Below are 22914 nucleotides of genomic sequence, written 5' to 3' on the forward strand. Positions count from 1 at the left end.
TTTACAATGAAGTCTCTTTTTGTGCGATTTCATATGATAATTATATTATTATTAAATGTATCATATAGTATTTACACACATGATAAGTAAAATATTCTATTTTTATTAGCTAATTAATGTGTATTTATAATTATAATTTGTTACTTTTCTTGCATGTTCTAGTAAAAAATAATTAGTTGTTATTCTTATCTTGATGACCTTTTCCTATGGAATTAAGTAAACAATTTATATTTTTTAATTAAATAATAATTTGTCTTATTTTTAAACAGTTTTAATAGAATAATAACATTTATTGCAACAAATCATCATACTACGAACACAACAAAACAAGAAAATTAAAACCAAATTGATCTGCTGCAAAGGGCTACCGACATTAGGTCTTCCTGCACGGGAAAAAAATAAGTTTCAATAGTTTTACCATATTTTGAGAACTATAAATTGTGTCTCACCATCATAAATTTATTAAAATTTAGAAAATAATAAATCACAATTATAACTTCATTTCTCTAGATTTGATGTGGAATTTATTAGATATTGTGTAATAATATATATGTGCATTCAATTGATAAATTTTGTCTTTTAATTTTAATTATGCTGTGAAAACTATAAAAAACTTCAATTTGACCAGGGATTTCCAATGGGGTCATTAATTTTGCAAAGGGTCGTTAAAATTCCAGACGTTATTGAATAGATTTTCCAACAGAAATTTGATTTGTGTCTATATTTGTGCATTACAATATAGGAGTCGTTTGAAAAAGAAGTAGAGAAAAGATTGGGAATACCTGATTTAGACATATATTTCTTATTTGTAATTGAGATTTGCTTGTAGTGTAGATGCATGTTCCAGCAATGAGTTCTTTATTTTGTTTGTTCATCTGTACAAGTTTGTGGATTCCCTTTGTGGCTTGTAAGGCTTCCTCTCTGCGTGCTCTGCGTTTGATGTGATCAATTGTTTGGTAAAGGCATTATTGGTTTATCAGTTGGTTTGGTTGTAGAAGTGGTGGTGCTGGAGGGCGAGGATCGTGTTTAGCAGCGGCTCGGAGTACGTACAGGGATCATCGTCGACAAGCGGCGGTCGCCTAGTCCAGGTGATCGCAGCGGCTCCTGACGACGAGTCCTTCAGGTACCGAATTACCTGGACCAGATATAATCCTTCAGGATCAGCGTCTCACAATTCGGTGACCAACCACACTGATTCCAGTCTGTACTCCTAATCAGCTGCAAACAAAGAACATAATTTTTATTTTACACATGAATCGAACGCAATGTATTCAATGTAAATATGTACATAGCGAGATCATCGAGAACGTGTGATAATAGATTTTGTAATTGGATTGAGTAACTGTTAAGGACAAGGTAATTAAGGTGGACGCAAGGACTAACTTCCAAGGTGATTTATATAGAATGCCGATGCGATAATAAAACAAAAATGTGCACCCCGTTAAAGGGCCCTTTTTCAGGGTATTTGTTATGTAAGATCGTTCTCTTGCGAGACCCATTATGTAGCGTGGCGGCATTGTGTTATGGAGGCGTTAAATTATTACGGAGTTCCATTATACGGCATGGGTTTAAGATAAGAAATTTCTTGGGTGGCGCGGAATGGGGCTGGGCTGTCGGTAATGAGAGGAATAAAATCTGCTTCGGGTTCCCCGAAACTTCGTCCCGGGACCATTTCTCACGCCTATTCTCATATTTGCCACTCGAACTGTCTCCAAAAACACAAAAAAAAAACACGCATTTTAAATACACATAAATAAAACTCAAGATTTACCATCTGCACGCAACGAACAAACAAACTGAAAAAAAAGAAGAAAAGAAATGCTTAATACCTTCTCTCGGGTTAGTTTCGTCTGCCACGTGAAATACGCTTCATAATTTAATTCGTACATAAAGAAACTTTCCAGTTTTCCAGCGGCGGCGATATGAAAAGAACTGAAAGTCGAACGTTTCGCTTGTAATCATTTCAAAGGTGTGAATTATGGAAGTTCTTTTGAGAACTACTAGCAGATAAATATTTCCCATCCGAAGATATAATTCGCGCTCCAAACGAAGTTTTTACCTACCACCTGGACTCCTTTCTCTTATATTCCTGCAGCCGCCTGCAGTTTTGTAAATATCAAATGCGGCTCAGCGGAAGAGAATAATTGCATTTCCGTATCCCTTTCCAAGAAATGCTCCCAAACGCAATTTGCGAATTTGTCGAATATCGATGGATGCTTACGTAATTCGATATATTCCGGATGGTTTTTGCAGTTTTTTGCATTATTGTAAAAATATCTTTAAAAGCGAAAGTTCGTTGTACACTTTACTGTATAAAACAAAAATATATAACTATACTTTTTTTAATCAATTATTTTTAATGTAAATATGTAAATGTAAAAAAAACGTAAAAATATATATATTATTTATAAATTCAATTATTAATATAATGATTTATATCAAATAGTTAAAGCTAAATATATAATAAATTCTTAAAAATTATTGATCTAATGCAGATACAAGGTCGATCGCCTTTTAGTCCTGCTATGGGCTAATAAACATTTGTAAATAAAAAAATTATATAATTTTAATGATTCTATCAAAACTGAAAACAAATATATTTTTATATATTTTAATTAATAGTCAAAATTAGTTTGTAAGAACTGTAAAAAAACAAAAAGATTTTTTGTCAGAATATTTTATATTTCTTAGTTGAAATTTAATTTTAATTCTGTAAAAAATGCGGTAAAAAAATAAATATTTTACTAATTTAGATAAGGGTTGAAAAACTGATATGTGTATGTACAACAATACCTCGCATAGTGCAGATTCGATAAATGCGGAGCGGAGTGATGGATTTATTCCATTTATATACTCAAGACCTTTTTGTGCTGTTTATTGTTGTTTGTGCAGTAATGCCTTTCATAGTGCGGCTTTGATCAGTCCGGATTGTGTAAATAAATTTTAAGAAGATATTTATTTCGACAGAAATGATCGGTTTTCTTACTTTTTACATTTTTATTTTACTAAGTTTCTCGATATTGATGGAACCGATTATCCGAGGTATTGTTATATGTGCTTATGTTTAATAAATTATTTTAATTTACAAAAATAAATGTAAAGAGTGAAGCTAATTAATTCAGAAAATAAATTGTATAGAAAACTAAAAAATATAATATTTAATTACTGTAATAATATTTGTAAATATGTTAAATTATAGATAAAAACCAATAGTTTAAGAATTAAAGTTGATATAAATACATTTGAATAAATTGAAAAATCCAAGATAAATATTAAGCTACTTTTTGTAAATCGTTTTTCTCGAATTCAGATTGATTGTGGTATAGGATGTGTAGTACTATTTTACTGGATCCAATCGAAAAGTGCATTCTTTATAACATATCACACTCCAACACATCACTATTGATTGCATTTGTACTCAATTGCATGGGGGAAAACGCTACGTGCAAAGTGGCTTCAAAATGTATCTTTGTAAGAAATGTGACTAGAATGAAACATTTCAACTCTAAATGAATCTATATAAAATGCTAATATTTATGGTTACAGCACTAATAAAATATTTATCAGTGCACGTAAATAATTATAAAACTTGATAAAATTGTAACTTCTATATTAAAAATAATATAAATTGTTGGTGATTGATATTAGGCATTTTATAATTAGATAAATATATTATTACATAATCAAAATATATAATATGAAGATGTTTAATTAAGTAATTTTAGGAATTGATTTTATAAAGAGGAATGAATGATAAGCAAATATATTTTAATTTATTTAATTTAATATACACATAAAATGGAATACACTTAACAATTCTAATGCTGTATTTACAAGTCACACAGATAAACATATACATTAACGATGCATACAAGAATTCCGTGAGAATATATAACAGAAATGCATTTCACTAAATCTTCGTCAGCGTTCGCCTGAAATTATGTAACGATAAGAATGCGGGCAGCGCGAGGCATTCATCATTCGCATTGTTTCATTTGCATACGGAAGATGTTCATGCTGATGCTCTTGATGATGAATCACCTTGGAAGTTATTCAAATTCATTATTGGAAACCGTCGACGTTTGAGCGGTTTATTGAATACATTTATTAAGACCCGCAAACCGTAATTTGCATCCCTCGGAACAGATGAGTCTGGAGAAGGAAGAAGTGTTTGTAATTGGCGGTTCCGTTTTTCAAGAAGGGGAGAGTCTGAATTTCCAAGGATGACGGTCTTAATTAATAATTATACAAGATCTACGGTAAGCTTTGCTGCCATAAATACAGCTTACTTGCTCCTCTCCGTATAGGTTTGATAAATTCCAAGATGTATCTAGATTGCCTCTTTAAGTTCAACTTTATGGCCCTGTCACTAGCATAAATAGTTCGCATTCTTCCGCAACTTTGTTTCTTACTTTCCAGAAGACAAAAGACTACGCTATTTACTTGTATTGATGCAACTTATTTCCTAGTCTGTATTTCATAGACACAGTGTAAATACGTGTGTATACATTTATTATATTGAAGGCAGAAATCGTAATGGTGTACTTTATTTATTTATAACTATTTTTGTAATTGTTACTTAAAAAATAAGATATTGTGAATGTTAGAATAATTACAATACTTTTTGATACGCTACATTATTTAAAAGAAAAACTGGTCAAACATTTATTTAATTCATTAAAAAAGAAATACATTTTACCAATAAATAATTAAACAAACTTTAATTATATAATCAAATATACTATAAACACTTGTAAAAAAAAAATGAAAATTTTGCGCCAGACGCATCCATCAATAATTAATACGTTTGACCATATTTTATAATAAAGACATTAATATAAATACATTAAAATTTAATCTAATTAGGTTTAAAAAAATGATCGTCCAATTAAATTATGTAAATTATTGTAGATTGAGTGTGTCTATTGAATATCGTCCTTGATATATTATAAAATATAAGAGATTAAGCTTTTTTTTGTGTAATATTATTTATTTGTTAATTGATTGTTATTGTAAAGACAAATATTTATTTTATACGTGAAATTGAAAGGTTTCTGTACATAGACGTAATTCTTTACATAAATCTAAGATTATGTCTGTTTAACACACACTTATATAATTATATAATAACTACATTTAAATATAATACACAAATATGTAATTTTACTTATCGATGTTATTGTATACTAAATGCATTTCCCTTTTTTGTAAATATTTTATTTCTATTAAATGTTTTTTAAATTTGTTGTTTTATTATCATCTAAATGATTGCATTTCCAAATTATTTTATATATATTTATATTTATCAGAAAGACTGTTAATCAAAAATAGAAAATGTTTTGAAATTTTTCAATAAAATCCATTAATAACAAATTCTGTTATATAATTTGATAATATTATCAAACCTAACAATCGTCCTAACATTTCAACATATTTTAAGGGTAAATTATAGATTAAAGTCTTCATACTAAATCTAGTTGCTTAACACTGATATTATATTGAAATTTCACGTTTGTTATACCATTTAGGCAATACTAATAACTAGTTTTATATATAAATATCTTCGGAAGTTAATCTAAGATTTCTTAAATATCTACACTAAGCAGCTATTATACATCTTTTTATTACCATATTTACATATAAAATTTCCAAATTAAGACTAAACATTATTATTAATATATTTAGATTTTTCCATATTCATAAAATACAGAGTGTCCCAAAAAAATGTTTATTCTGTTTAACATGTCATATTTGTTTCTTTCTTTAGCGGCTGTAATTAATTGGAAATAATAAGTGGACCAATATTAACTTTTGAAAAAAGAAAATTTATTTGAAAGTATGAAAATGTAGCAGAAGTACAAAGACTATATCGTAGGGAGTTACATTAAGAACCACCTAATTGGATAAAAGATAAGTTTGAAACGAATGCAACAATTCAGTATGTTCATAGACAACGTTCCTGAAGACCAAGAACATCACCGAGCTTTACCAGCCAAGAAATTGTACTGGAAAGTTATTGCGAAACATCCAATAAAATCAATAAGACAAACAAATCGTGACATTGGCATCAGCAAATCAAGTGTCTATTGCATCTTAAGACGTTGTAACATTTCAAGAATGGAAGAAGCACCTATCATTGTGATGTAAGAGTATATCTTGATAAAAATCTTCCAACCATATGAATAGAATACTAGTCTGTTTCAAGGACCTGATACATAAAGTTTATGCTAGAAAACCGATGACGCCAGAAGAATTAACAGTTGAATAAGAAGGAATGCCACCGTAATCAGCAGTGTATTAGAACGGTAATAATTTTGAACTTGTGTGGTAGGATAGAAAATGATGCATTTTATGTAGATACTTTTGCAATTAAAATGTGAATAAAAATTATAATTATTCAAACTGTGTATACATTTTTTTTTGGACACCCTGCAAAAAGAAATATATTTTTTGTAACGTAAACTAATCAATTTATTCATTTTCTTTGATTGATTTTAATTTAAACATTTACAATAAAATATTTGACAAAATAAATCATTTAATATCCACTGTGTATAAAAAATATTACATGTTTTAATAAACCGACTAAATGCAAAAAATAATTATTTTCTAAGTTTTAGTACGTATTTTGAATTTGACTATTTTATTCCATTGATATTTACATTTAATTTAAACATCTTCAGTCTTATATATTTAAAAATTGATTATATATTTATTATACATGTTGTAATTACTTTCCTTTTATAATTTTTATGCAGAAATTTGTTACTTTCGTTGCTGTATAATTTAAAATCTTCTTTCATAGTAAGTATAAAATTTAAATTATTCAAAGTTTCCAAAAATAGCTTAATTACAAAAATATCCCTAATAATTTCTTACATATATAAAACGAAGTGAATCAAAGAAAATGTAATAAAAAAGAAAGCATAATTATTTTATAAATATATATATAAAAAAAAGTTTGCTAACAACAATCCGCTGTAGTAATCTACTAAGGAGGAAACTTCTTAATTAAGAAAATATACACTAAGTAATTTAGCCTCTGCGAAAAGTTTCGGTTTCTCTTCTGCTTCTTCTTTCATATATATTTTTTCTCTCTCACATTCACCTTCCTCTCGGCCCACTCCTTTTTTTTAGTTCATAATTTAAAACGTGGAAATGTGGCAGCTTCACTTAATGTAAATACTGCCAAAAAAGCAAGGCAGCAAGTTTATAATAAGATGTGAAAATAAAAGTGTTGAAAAAGTTGAGGAGTGAAGAGCCGAGGTTAATAAATATTAAAAAAAAATAAACGAAACTGTATTCGTTGGATACTTACAGTGTTTACAATTATCTACATTAAGTGTTTTTTCTTGTTAAAGAAAGTGTATGTTTTTTATATGAAAAGTCTTCAAAATAAGTAAAAAAAATATATATTTTTTAATTAGTTTTGTTAATAACTATTAGCTTTCTTTATGATAATATTCATATTAAAAAAAAATGTTGAAAATCAAGGAAAAATCCATATTTAAATTATATTTATATTGAAAAGCATTGAAATTTTAAAAGATTTTTTAAAATAAATTGTTATTTAAATAAATGTATAAAACTTCTTTTGTACATATTTAATATAACAAAATATATATTATGTATAAATAAATTAGATTCTTAATTCTGTTTATAATGATTCTAATTCCATGTATTTTTAATCAACTGAAGGTTTTATATAAGTAATAAAATATAATCTATATAATAAAAGTGTTGAATTTATTCGTATACGTGTAAAAAAATATGTTTCTCTTGGAAATGAAATGGAAATAATTTGAAGTGCGTTTTAACTAGATTGTCTAAACATGTATTATTCAATTTGAATTATTTCCTTCATTTGTTAGGATTATCTTTGAAGGATTTAGGCCTGAAGATGTCGCAATGAGATGAATAACACTGAAAATTGCGTTTCGCTTCGTTCACGTAAGTTTCAATATGTACAGCGTTGTATATTTACAGGTGATTTGAAGGTGGTCCGTCAGAGTGGTTCGTTCCTGATGGCGCACTTCGTATCCATATTGAATTCGCTGCCATTGAGAAGGCTTTTATTCGATTGCGCCTCCCGATGACACCGGAACAATTTCATGAAGGATTTCCTGAAGCCGCAATTCATGAAGCAATATGTAATGGGATTGCAGCAGCTCGATGAATAGGCCAACAGCTGCAAGTATCCTATAACCGTGTATCCCAGATTGTTGTACACGATTTCCGCATCAAAGAGGACGATCGTATTGATTACGTATAGGGGTGTCCAACATATGAAGAATTCCAGGACTACGGCGAAGAGCATTTTGATGACGCGCTTTTTGTTGGTGAGGCTTCGTTCGGCATTGGATCGTCTGAGACCCGTGCGTTGGGAGCCAATGGGAGAGGTCGAATCCTGCGACCAATTTTGGCGTAATTGGCGTAGGCTGGTGCCTCGTGAAGTGCGGCTCCACCGTTTGCTGCTCGTGCTCTGCATGTTAATGTACACCTCAACTACACCTCCAGCTGCAAAACGACATAGAAAACTAAATACATTTAACAAATTTGTAAAAAAAAAAAAAAACGTGGGAGCAACAGAGACACGCAAGATAATTAATGGATACACAGTCTGTTAATTAACTGCGTCTAATGTACTGTTAATTGATCGAATTAATTGGAAACCAATTATTTACCTCCGCTGTCTCGGAGAGTTCTCTCCGTCTGCATTCCTTTGCATAGCGTGTTTGTAATTAAGGAGTAAGTGACTGCTAGTACGAAGAGGGGAACCACCAATAACACCACGTCGAGGAAGATGTTGAAAGCCTTCTCGTAGTCCAAAGTGTGCCAATCTTCCCTGCATTTATGATTCCCTGCGAGTAATAAAGAAAATTTTCTTCTGAAAACTTAATAGTAAAGTTTAAGGAATTTATGTGAGTTAACTCTTGCATAATTGGTCGTTATGAAGTTGGACACCAAGAATTTTAGATACCCTCGCTCCACCACTTGAGGTTTACCCCTGAGTCTCTTTTATGAAGTGTCATTGGCTATTCAACTCCAGCAATTTACTAAATCTTTCAGCATAATTTATAAAATTTATAATTAATTGTAAGATCCTATTTTTTAAATATTGAAAAACATATGACTAATAAAGTATACAGGATCATTTAAATTATATGCGCCTGCAGTGGAATTCAAATTCGTGACATTAAAAAGTGATACAACTAAAAAATGATACTTAGAAGAGTATTTACATTATATAAAGTAGGTATTATGCTGATGTAGGTGTATTAGTTTAATGGAGCTTTCGAGAGTCACCTTGATTTGTGGGCTTCAGCTGGCTGAGTAAGGCGATGGGTCCCATGCAGATTACGCTGCCCGCCCAAATGGCGATGATGAGTTTGTAGGCATGGCTGATGGTCTGCCATCTGAGCGACCTCAGCGGATGACATATGGCGTAATATCTCTCCACAGAAATTGCGACCAACGTCCAAACTCCCACGGACACGGAACACGCTGTAAAAAATAATAAAAATGATGCTACATACTAGAAAACATACCCTACGACCAGTCCTCCTTTCACTCGATCTATATACCTCATTTTCCATATATTTTTCTCTCTCTCTCTTTCTCACACACTTACTCAATTCCAGGAGCGCATCCAGCACACATACGGAGCATGGGAATTGAAAACGTGAGTAATAAATCCTCTTTTAATGCCGTTCCAAATCATTTTATTAGAATTTTTCGGCGAGAATTTTTGTCGTAAAACATATATAGAACCCCGATAAATCTCGGTCTTTAAACAATCTACTTTGTCCTTTTTTCCTCTGCATACGATTTATTCCGGTTTAGTCCTTTTGTTAGCCTGTAACCATTGTTGAAACTTATATTACTCAACCTTTCACCACGAATAGGGTGACCCATTCATTATAATATTTATAATTAAATTGCTACAATATTAGCTTGTAACATAAGTAATGTAAATGAAATATTGATGATATTGTAGATCAGTATGAGGATTGCAAACTATTATCCTAACAAAAACAATAACAAGAAAATACGGTATATTAAAATTATAATATCATAATATCAAATTAAATAACCTGTATACATGATATTGTATTTGAGAGAAATAAATACCGTTAAAAACAAATATATACAGAATTTATTATAAAAAACAAGCACATAATATGATCCATTAAATACTAATAAGTGTTAAATAAATATATCAATGTTATAAACTCAACAAACGTATATACAGCAATAGCTCGCATAGTGCCTGTACTACGTTCCTCCAATTTCATGGATTGTTGGAAACCGGACTAATCAAGGACCTAAATACATATAACAATAAACCGCATAAAAAGAGTCTTGACTATCTACCGTCAAAACGTATAAAAATAATTTTGTGTAATGTTTTCTTAGAATTTATTTTTATTTTGTTTAATTAAAGTTTTGAATTTTTCAAACCGTACTATAGTGAATTCATACTGATCGGAGCTTGTATTTCAATTATTATTTGATTTTATTTAATATTAAAATTTATGTTTCTTCATATTTTTTACTCAATAAATAAATTATTATTAAGGCATAACAGATGTTAATAATATCGAATTATATGAAACTGTCTATATTTTATATCAGGAGAACTTCATTAAATTATGCGAAATACTAAATATTTGTAATTAATTTGTTAACATTGCTTATACTGTAAATCTATAGAAATTTGATCTCACTAATTAAATGAACTGATGTGAATGTTATGTTATACAACGTACACAATTTTGCGCGGCATAATTGGCTAAATGAAATACAAATAAGGGAAATTAATTTCTGAATAATGGATAAAGTCCTTCACAAATTTATTTTCGATGAAAAATTGATTGAATATTATATGCAAATTGTATTAGTTATTTATTTATTGTGTATTTATTGTATCATCAGAATGTTTGAATTTTATTTCTTTTATTTTTCTATCGATAAGTACCTTTTTGGTACTTATATACTACACACTGGATTTTATTATAGGTGATATTCAAACTTATCACTTTTCGTATCAGATCATAGCTATTGACCACCCATTTATTAATTTATTATTTAATATATACCTTGGTTAACGTTACTCCTGTTAAAAAAGCTCCAGTATAACGAATTCCACAATTATTCGAAAACAATGATAATTGTTGAGAAAAATCACTATAAAATGAAAACTACTTTTAAGTGTCATATCTAATAGCTACGTTTAGTCATGTATTACATTTAAATTGCAAATACCGTACCTCTGAAAATTATACTGTTATTCAGGGATAATTATATAATACAGAAATGAAATAATATCAGGACAGAGATTTGTAGTCGTTTGGCATAAATAGTGAAAATATAAATGAGTTGGATTTATCGGCAAATTAACGACAAAAAAGGAGATTACACGACAGAAATATTTATTGATATTTCTTTTAGCACGACCATATCTGAACTAGCACTTCAAAATAGAACGTTCAAACGTCTGATTTATAATGAAAACTAGCGACTGTTTTCTTTGATTTAAACCAAAACCAAACTTGAGAAAACCAAGGAACTAAATTAAGGTGGAAATGGTTGAAGGTGCCGCAAATCAAATACATTTTCTTCTTGCTAAGAGAAATATCTGTCAATATTTCTATCGTGCAATCTCATTTTCTGTCGTTCAAAGCATGTTTTCTGTCGTGTGAAATCGTTTGTCGTTAGTTTAGTCTAATAATAATATTATTTATTAGTTTATTTTGTCGTAACATTAAATTTCCCAAATAAAAATTTCTTAATAAATAAATAGAAATTATTTTATTAAATAGTTATAATATGAAAACTATTTTTTATAAATTTGAAGATAAAACTTTTGACAGATTGTAAATACAATCTCTTTCAATTATTTTAAAATTTAATAATCGAAGAATGTTTTTGTTTTCTATTTATTGAATTGTTTAATTAATTGTAATTATGTTGTCAAATTAGTCATTGAGATGTTAATAATTGTGAAAATGTATGGAATGGTGATAACAGTAAAAAAAAAGAGAAGATGGGTGAAGAGATGAGGGAAAGAAAGTAAATGTCTAGTATTTTGTGCAGTTTGAAAGTGAAGTCGTGAGTCGACGATAAGGTTTGCGTGTTTGAAGTGTGTATCCGAGTGTTATCAATAAAATGGGGTCGACTTGGAGCTGGAGATCTGCAGTTGGACGTGTGAGGAATACCGAAGTCGTCGTGATTCCGAGGAGATAACGACCGTGTGTAAGAGTATGTGTATGGATATGTGCGTTCGTGATGAATGTGCGAGATGTTTGGAGACGAGTTTGGATCAGGTCGCAGACATTCATCATGTCCCGCATCTTGTTCCAGACACGCGACGACAACAATAACCTCTCCTCCTCACCAAACATCCAGACACACACGTGCGTAATTACTTACACGCAAGAAAGATTTTCAATATTCTTTTCGTATTAAGAAATTGGATTATCGCAGGAAGGAAGAAAGACAGCGTTCCTCCATATTCTCATCCCGATTAAAACTTACCCCTCCGGCAGTTTGCGTCGAGGTCTGCAGGGTGTAATACACCTCAACCAGTGCGAGGATAAGAGCTCAAAATTACAGACACCCTTCAACCCCCATTTCTATTTTTTTTCTTTCTAATTTTATCTTTATTATTATTCCTGTTCCAGACGCCCGGATTTATTGCGATATAAAAGGAAATGTGGAGCGAAACATTTGACGCCTCTCTTTTCGCAGTTGTTTTCCAGCTTTAAGGACGCATCAGAGCTAATGAAAAATTTCGGACTGAATTATTATACTTATTATTATTCTAAAAACAGTGAAAACTTTTACACGCCTCTTGCGAACTGCCAGCAGCAATTAAACTTTATTTGCATAAAGGCTTCTGTCGCCCCCGTGCCGCGTGTTTTTGTTATGCAAACTGCATTTGCGGCGCGGAAAAAGAATTAATTTAAAAGCGGAGGAGTCTCCGCATCACGTAGCAGGCTATAGCAATTTACAGATTTTGCATAATACCCGTGGCAATGAAAATGCGAACTCTTCGATGAGGAGAAGAGAAGGTGTCTCTGCGTCCCGGGACATTCGCCATAACACAATATTAATAGATTGCGAGAGGTTCCAGTCGGGGTAGGATTATTAATCGCAAAACCCTTTGGGGGCGGTAAAATTCCGCCGCTACGAATGATTGATGGCACATCCCGAAAACCAAAATTACACTAATGGTGCAACAAGAAACAACTACACGCTTCATCAATTTGAATTATCTTAATACTAATTACCGAAATCGTTCTAAACTTTATACATACTTAACTGCAATATCACTGTTAGAGGGTTACTTTTTATAAAAAATAAATTGTAAATAAAATACAATTTATTTCTCAATTGATGGTTGGGATTGATGATGGAAAATAATATTTAACTTCATTTGAATATTGTAAATATTTCACATTTTAGCCTTCTTTAAATTATTTACAACTAAGATAAATTAGATATTAACTACAAAATGAATAGAAAATTAAAAATAAATTAAAATTTAATTACATAAAACTGTTATATTAAAAATTTTGCTTTTCAATAGAATCAATAACAAATTGATGTCGTTCACTGTTTATTTCCCGGGATAAACAAGAAATATAATTTTTGATAAATCCATAACATTAATTCCACCCCACAACAAACGACAATATTTATTCATATAATATACAATCAAATTAGAATGTTATATTGTAATATTTTTTTAAAAGCAGAAATTGTAACATTACAAAAGTTTTACAAAAGCATTTCATGAAGTATTTGATAAATTATAAAATGATGGTTATAAATGGGAAGATTGTTGCATAAAATAAAATTTATTCAAAGTAGATTTCCATATAACTGAATACACCTAGTAAATCTCTTTATACGTCCAATTCCGGAAACTATATTGGGTCACATCCCTTGGGTCATTCAAAATAGATTTAACAAATTCTACCATCTTTTCCTTCATTTCTATTCATAAAATATTAATAATGCATCTACAAAATACATTATTATATAAAATTTATTAATAACAACTATATTTCAATTTCATTCATAAAAGTTAATTAATAAAAACAGAATGAATAATTTCATCTGGCTATTAATATTTCCATTCAAAAAAGTCATATAAATTCAAATTAAAATTGCATTTAGGAAAGTCCATTATTTTATGATACTTGTAAGTTTTATACAAAAAAAAAAAGAGAAAAAGTGCAGGTATAGAAAACTATTAGAGAATGTTCGATAAACTTATTTTTAACGCTCTTGGCTTATTGAAATTGGCATTGCTTCCGCTTTTTCTTGGAGAGATTCCCTAATGGTATGAAGTTTGATACCTTGGAGAAATGCCAAACTGATCTGGAGAAGTTTCTATTTGAATGGAGCGAAATTCTTTAAGAACTGAACGTTTAAAGCGATGTCTTTTATAAATAAGAAAATAAATTTAATTCAAAGTTTAATATAAATTTTCACAACTATAAACTTTAATATATGTCAATATTAATTATTTAATTGGAATGATTATTATGATTCTTTTCATACTTTTTTGTATTTATTTATATGAAAAACGGAAAAAATATTTATACTGTATTATTTACTTATCGGATTATCGATTTACCATAAATTTCTATGAGAATATGATTGATTCGTTCAGGAAATCCAAAAAAATAAATAACAATTATTGTTAATACTACGTTTATTTATCTTGTTTTTCTGTTCGTTTGTGGAATTCTTTAATCTGTTCTTCAAAAGTGATTAATCAATAAGATTTGGATACAATTCTATGATCGTTCAATGACCGTTCAAGCTCAGGAATGATTTTCTCATCTTTCATGACGCTTCCAAAGTAAACCTGTTTCAAGGAAATTAAAAATTTCTTGTAAACAATTTTGTAATAAATTCTTGAAATTTGAGAAAGAATTTTTCTGTTTCTTCTTTATCTACATTAGCACATGTTTAATGTCAGATCTCCATTTAAACTTGGCAGTGGTAGTCTTGAAATCTACCTCATCAAGAGACAAATGTGGAGTTTGTTTCTTCAGTTTTTCAAAAATTTCTCTTGAAGCAATCTCTACATCGATAGCACATCTTTGTTTCTCAGATGTGATTTTCGTTACTCCTTTAGCTACTTGAGTCTTATTGATTATATCTTAGCTAAGATTCTGACCACTCTAGACCTGTTCAAGAAGCTATATAGCCTAACAACATAAGACATATTCTGTTCACCATCTATCTTGGCTAGTATCTCTTGTTTGGTTTCTATAGTGCGCATTGTTCTTGACAATTCACTTCCTTTTCTTTATTTAAGAAAATTGTCCTAATATGTACCTGTTAAATATTTAATTGAAAAAAATATAAATTATTTTTATATAAAAAGTACAAAAACAACTAAAATAATTCAGAGGACAAAAATCACTCAAAAAGGTTATGTATACAACTGTTAAAGTCATGTTTCAGAAAATACAATTCTGTAAATGTTCGTTATCCGAATATCAGCATTTTCCGCAAAAGTTTTAATTATCCCCTTTGTCCAAAATGTGTTGTAACTGAAAATCCACTTTACTGCAGTACATTTTCTAACTTTATTAGTAAAAAAGTATATTGAAAAGTTTAAATGAAAAAATGTATTAGTTTTAATATGTTTCAGATAAAACTGTAAATTATTTAAGGCTTTTGTGTTTGTAATAACAGTTTATAGATGATGAAGTGCTATGGTTGCCCTATGAAGTTCAATAGATTGTTTCCTATTGATAAAATCAATTTCCTCTTTAACAAAGAAATAGAGGTGATGCAATGAATCCATTTTTCATAACGAATAATGCAAGTACCCGTATCGCCGCGAACACAATTTCTCGCGTTTCCTATTGTAGGTTTCCCAATAACCGAAGTATCCACAGTATTATTACATCCAGCCAGTCATAAATCTACGATAGTTATAAATATAGCTCTCCTTTGGGAAGTTCACCAACCGGCAAGTAAGCATCGCCAGACTTCCCATTTTTTCCCTCCGAGCCCATAATAAATTTAGGGCGTCGAAACTCTCGCATTTTATCTTACACTTCGACCAAAAAGGAAAAGATGATGATGCCCGGACAATCAAAATGGAAACCCTCCAAAATATATATTTTCTTTAACAGGGATTAAAAACGCCCAATCTGTATGTTTATAACCGAGTAATTTCGAAACTTACGCTATTAATTAAGTTGATTAATTATTATTTTTGCTAGCATATTACAACTTGAATTAAGAACAACGCGAAATTTGTAATTGTTTCGTGGAATTGCTTTCTTGCCCAAACTCAACTTTTGTATCCACAATGTTTTTTATGTTTTTTCTCTTTCCCATTTTCTTGGACTTGTTTCGTTTACGATCCGAAGTCGTAATTACAATTGAATGGGAGAGCAATTAGCCCCGACGCTCGGTTTACTCAACGTAATGAGCAATTTTATCGATTCGTCTTTTATTTCCGCTTACGAAACAAAAGAGATGGTTTCTGTTACAAATAAAAAAGAGTAAACGGTGCGTGCGAACCGCAGCAGAGACACGGACAAATGTGATCCTTAAGGATATTCGGGAATATTAGGAGATAGAAAAAAAAGGGTGCTGCTGCGGTTTTTATGTATTAGTTAAAGACCCATAAATCTCGAGCGAGATATATTTGAAAAATCTTTGGTGGTGCGTTGAGATAATAATGCTCTCCGCATAAAAACGGAAATGTTACGATCCATCACTTTACTCTCAGAAATCAGTATTAAAATTGCAAATATGTAACAAAAGAACGAACATTTGAATCAATGAATATTACATAAAAAATTCATTACTTAACATTTAGATGATAAATGTATCAAAACTAATTTACATACAAAATATCAATTATAAGAATTGCTATATTAAAATATTTAATTACAGGTCGCAAAGATCTATGGTCAATAGCTCTTTGTAACAGTTAACATATATTTTGGATGAATAATTGAGGTTTTTATTACACGAAATTCTCGTGAAGAGAAGGAAAAAAAATTGTTCATTTCATTTTATGAGATGATAACAATTTATCTCACCAACGCGACAAACATTTCAGATTGTACGCGATGCAATTTTCATTTTTATTGCTTCAGATTTAACAGCATTCCGAATTCAGCATGCAAATCTTGGAATAACACATCTGTTTTCGCACCTGCAAGCTGCACGTACTTTATTAGAGCAGTTGCAATCCTAGGAATTTATGCGGGAAATTCAAATCTTTGACAAAGACATAAAGTCAACAATAAAATGATTTATTATTTTTATGTGATTATTTATATCTGTAATATAAACTTGAAATAAAACAAATTACTTTTGATTTATTTATTTAAGAAATGTCATTATTTCTTAATTTCAAATTGATAATATTTATTATAATTTATATTATAATTATATTAAAATTTAATTTGATTTAAGAAGTAGAAATCAAAATTTTATAAAGATAGATGAAATTTATACAAATTAAAAAATATAATAGATAGTTGAAATCTTAGTAGGTACATGTAATTTCATGAGAAGAGAGAAATTAAAGAGAACTACATAAAATATGTATAATTCACACATCTCGGTTAACGAAATTCGCAATTGGCCAGTAAGTCAACTGGTCAATTTGACCTTTTTACTAAATTTAGATATAATTATTAATAATTACTTGTTAGAACGCTGAAAATGAACGCTGAGAGAATTTTTCAGTGAAAAATTTCTAAGTCCTTGCTAGTAAAAAAGATAGAGAAATTATGAGAAAATTAAAGAACTTCCTTCCAAAAAATGTTAACAACCAAAGATTTAAAAAGGTGCTTAAATTACGAAATAACGTACTCACATTTTTGGATAATACTTTTACTCTTAAAAAGAATATAACTCAACGAATAACGAATATAATTTTATTATACTCATCGCCAAACCTGGAAAACCAACGGACGCGGCGTCTTCATATAGACCTGCCGCTCCTGTCTAAACTCTTTGAAACATCTTGCTGCGGAGACTGAAGCCCTAGCTGTTGGATAGTCATCTCATTCCGGAATACCAGTTCGGATTTTGTGGAACTTTCAGGTCAAGTACAAAGATCAAATGACTTCCCTACGCTCAATCCTGTTTGGTGTTCCACAGGGAAGTGTTTCTGGACCCTTACTGTATCTAATATTTACGGCTGATCTACCAACTCCTCAGCATAGCCACATTTTCTGATGACAGTGTTGTCTAAATACATCGAATACTGGTTCAGAAAGTGGAGAATTAAGACTAAAGAAACCAAGTCGGTGCAGGTAACATAAACAATGCGTCGACAAACTTGTCCATCTGTTACACTGAATGGCTGTGCCCTACCACAGGCATATGATGCTAAGTATCTTGGTATGCACCTAGATCGAACAAAGTTTGGACTGACAGTAAAACGATTGTATTGGCGGATTGCATCTTAGCTGAAAACAATGTTTTGATATACAAAACGATAATAAAACCGATATGGACTTATGGATTACAACTATGAGGATCTGCTTGAAATACAAGTATTGACGTCATACAGCGGTTTCAGTCAAAAATTCTCAGAGCCATTGCCAATGCTCCCTGGTTCTCAATTAACGAGTACATACACCAATACACTGAAGTCAGATTTGTGAAGGATGAGATAACGGAACTCAGCAGTAAATACAATATCGGCTGGAGGACCATCCAAACCAACTTGCAACTGAGTTAACATATACTGAATCTCATCGTCGAAGACTGAAACGGTTTAAACCACAGGACCTCCCTAATCGGTTTTAAATTAGTATTAGTAATGTCTAAATTTTATTTAAAATAAGCTTAATTTGCGTATATGTGTTTATTTTATAAGAATTCTGTAGAGTTTGGTCGCTGCATCAAAATCTAGTATATATTTTTATTTTTTCTTCAATTAATGTAAAACTGTAGCTTATTGTCTGTTTTTCTTTCTTTTTGCTTTGTAGATTAGATTTCTTTATAAAATGATAAAAAAAATTAAATATAATTGTTGCAATAAATCTTATTATAGTCAACAACAATTTCAATATATTAATAAACTTTATATTTGCCGAAAAAAATAAATAAAATGTATAATTGAACAATGTAATTAGTAAAAGGTTTGGAATAATTGAGATGTAATTAGTATCCAACATTATTTGAAACTCAACTTCACGTGAGAGACATATGATATATCTATTAACTGGATCCGTTTCCACAGTTTATAGTTGCTGCAGAGGGAATTGGAATTCGGTCTAATTCTATTACCCTCGGGCAATATCGTAAAGTTCGCCTGGCTATTTTGTGGTAATTACCTATAAAATTTGGGACGAAAAGGTTAAATTCGATTTAAACGCGCGTAAAACCGAAAACGAGAGAAAAAAAAAACAATGAGAATACAAATATTCTCATCAATTAAAATGTGTATTTTGAGATGAATGAAATTGGCTGTCTCGTTGTGCCATTTATCTGGTTGTAACAACTAATCTTAAAATCAAAAGCATGTAAATAGAAGAGAATATGTTCGGGACTTTGAAGAGGGTTTAATGGGTGGACAGGGATGAGGGATTAACAAGATCTTAATACACTTACTCTGCGTGACCCCCCGCCACAAAGGTCCAGCTTTGTGAACTAACAGTTGAGGACAATTGCAGATGTTATAAGCAAGAAATAATTTTCTTATTAAACTTATCCAACTCAAATTATATAGATAAAAAAAATAAAATCTCAATTTCTTAATTACATTTAAATCACCACTAAAATTAATTATACCTAGAAAGTAGTTTGAAATGCGTTAATGTAAAAAGTACACACAATCAATGCAGTAACTTTTTTTTTCACTGTAAGAAATAAAGCGTTTATAATGGAAAACTAATTATTCTGGTACTTAAAAGATTCGATCTGCCCGTTTTTCTTTTTGTATTATGTAAGATTCTGGTTTATGACTGTGATTCGAATACATTTTAATACATTTCGATTTAAAACGCTCCGAGTTAAGAATAAATCTCTTTTTTTTTTGTAGGACGTGAAAGATCGTCGGAATTACTTCAAGTACCCAAATCAATACGAACGTCGATGATTCATACTTTCTATATGTAATCTGATAAATCGCGTATAATAAAGGTTCGCATGAAATATCATATTTTCTACAGTGCGAAATGGTCTTATAAAATGTATTCTCCAAATATTTTTATTTGAATTCTAATAAATAGGTGTTTTCTTACAAAAAATATATATTACAAAATTAATTAAACAATCTACATTTTAATAGTAGGTGATACATTAAGTATTTGTAATCGCTTGAATACATTTGCGTCGGATGATAGTATAGATTTTTTAATAAGGTCGTGTGTGGTGTTTATTGCTTATGGGATGCCCACTTGAAGTAAACGAGTAAAGTTATAAAGAAGAGTTACGTTTATTTTATGTACATTTTAAGTGCAATAACTTGTAACGTTATATTATCATTTTAAACGACATGTGAATCTTGCAGACTATGATAAAATATTGAACCTACTTAATCAATTTTATTTATTATTCGATCAATATTGCTTGAAAATTATTTATAAATAATTTTGGGTTATAATTATTTTTTTGGTATACTTACCTTCAGCAAATCAGCTTCATATTGGAATTGCCATTATATTTGTTCCCAGTTGGTAAAGTCTAAATTCACATGTATATTCAGAAATATCTCGTATAATACAGATTCCATCACTCCAGTTAATTAAGCGAAATAAATTGTGAAAAAAATAGTACACAATTTTTATATATACAACAATGATTGTTTCCCCCTTCATACAGTGAAGTTTTTTTTTTATTTAGTTCATATAGTTCAAACAGTCCGGGATATTGCTATAATATTCTAGGTATTGCTATATACTACTGTTAAGGAATTAAAGGAACAGTGATGAAGTTGTAAATTGCGAGAGGGTAAACTAATAAAGGTTGCTTTATTATGATTGCGGGGTTTCCGCCATCAAAAATGTGTTTGGGTTCGGTGTGAGAGGAATGGATGAAAGAAGAAGTACAACAACAAGAAAAAAAAGGTGAGTCAGAGTGAAATGGAAAGAAACTGGTGAGCGAGAAGAAAATGATAAATGATTGCGCGTGCCGCGAATACGTCGTATAATAGTGGGGCACCGAAAACGTAGGATGCGCATCTCCAGATTTTCCTCACTTGCTTCTTGCGAGAAAGCAAGAAGGGTTTGATCCAAAACAAAAGGACATCAATGCCGTCTGCCCGCCATCCCCATGGATGTGTCCGATCGATTTATCAATCAGCACCGGTCCAGACCCGAAACGTTATAAATCGCCAGCAATTTATTGTTAACCGGAGATAAAAGCAAATTGGCCGTTTACAGTTTCAAAAAGTCATAAATTTTGCGCTTCGAACCGTTATGCAACTCATTAAACTCGCTACAACCAATCGCAGGAATACGACCAGTCCTTTTTTTATTCCCACGCCGTCGTCTTCTTCGCAAGTCTCTGTTGGTTTCGTCTCGTCCGGAGAACACGTTCCACGAAATCCAATTTGTGAGAAGGATCGATACGATGTGTTCCTTGCGCCCAAATCGAATCGAAATTAAATTAAATAAATACATAAAGAAAGCCATAACCAATATAGAGCACTTCAAACGATATCTTCATCACAGATTTGTCAGTGAAGATGTGCGGCTCTTTTCTTTTCGGTTTCATTGATTCTGTGGAATAGATTTTGTATGGCTTATTTTTCATTTACAAATGTAAATTCACTTGAAAAGACCGTTAAAATATGAACTGATAACAATCAATTATCAATTCTCATATTCTTAATTTTGTATTGACGAAATATCATTTAAATAATATAGTAATTATTAACATTGTATTAAGCGTTTTGTGTATTTGAATGAGAATTTCTATTAAATTATTAAATATTCTCAAGTTTAAGCTGGTTTCCTCCATAGGTAAATAAGATACAAATAATGCTTATAAACAGAAACGTGTTTTTTTAATAATTATATTGTCAACTATTTGTCTGAATTTATCTCTTAAATAAACATAAAAATGATTTGTTTAATGCTAGAATATTTGTTGAAAAAAATGATTATAAATAATGAAATTAATGAAATTTTCAAAAAAATTATATATTCAATTTAAAAGTTATGAATTTATTAATTTTATCTGTATTAAATTTTGAAAGTGAACAATTTCCATTAAAAAAGTTGCTATTAAAAATAATTCAAAACGATTGATTGAGTTTAATACCTTTGTTATATAATTTACATTGCAAGGATAAGTAAGAATTATTACAACCTTTTTTTAATATACATTTGCACTAAAAGACTATATAAACTAAAGTTTTTCTTTTTCCGTTGAGTTTAAAATTTGAGTAATAATTATTTTTTAATAAATTTCATTGAATTTTCAACTATGTATTTTAAATTAAATAATTATATTCGCAAATAAACATTAGCAAAACAAAAACAACAAATATTAATAGTTATAAACCCAGAATTTACGTGATTTTCGTAGATTTCAGCGACGTATTATGTTCAGATTAATAATTAGGGTAGAACTTCTTCGGTTAATAGCAACTTTTCTTGTTTTACTATTATTATTATTTTGAATGAAATCTGTTTTTTACTGTTGCATTAAATATTATTATTATTAATAATTAAATATTTTAAATTAATTAAAATTTCAAGGCCAGAAAGTCTTATGGTCAATAGCCCTTCAAAGCAGTTGACATTTTTTTAATTTTATTTTTATTATTAAGGGCGACTAATAGCCGAATGTTAAGTCGCCCGACCCATGAGCTAGTGGGCGCAGGTTCAAATCCTTGTCAAAATAGGTGAGCCCTCTCGGTGCTTGCAGCAATAGGGCCATCGTTTATCACAGATGGAC

At 30.2% G+C, this 22914-nt stretch overlaps 2 protein-coding genes across 2 annotated transcripts in view; one reads left to right on the forward strand and one right to left on the reverse strand.

The window, feature by feature from the left end:
- The window catches only part of LOC108560283 (cholecystokinin receptor-like), a 108808-nt gene extending 106573 nt beyond the window's left edge, over positions 1-2235 (forward strand). Inside the window, exon 10 of the mRNA XM_017917761.1 lies at positions 996-2235. Coding sequence (XP_017773250.1) covers positions 996-1030 — 35 coding nt within the window. The 3' untranslated portion in view covers positions 1031-2235. The remainder of the gene's footprint in view (positions 1-995) is intronic.
- Positions 2236-7890: 5655 nt separating this feature from the next.
- Positions 7891-22914, reverse strand: part of LOC108560300 (cholecystokinin receptor-like) — a 61781-nt gene continuing 46757 nt past the window's right edge. The window contains exons 4-6 of the mRNA XM_017917786.1: positions 9307-9504; positions 8685-8861; positions 7891-8517 (exon numbers count right to left, since the gene is read on the reverse strand). Coding sequence (XP_017773275.1) covers positions 8006-8517; positions 8685-8861; positions 9307-9504 — 887 coding nt within the window. The 3' untranslated portion in view covers positions 7891-8005. The remainder of the gene's footprint in view (positions 8518-8684; positions 8862-9306; positions 9505-22914) is intronic.

This window comes from Nicrophorus vespilloides, unplaced genomic scaffold (assembly GCF_001412225.1).
Source record: "Nicrophorus vespilloides isolate i.1.1-1 unplaced genomic scaffold, Nicve_v1.0, whole genome shotgun sequence".
Classification (NCBI taxonomy): domain Eukaryota; kingdom Metazoa; phylum Arthropoda; class Insecta; order Coleoptera; family Silphidae; genus Nicrophorus; species Nicrophorus vespilloides.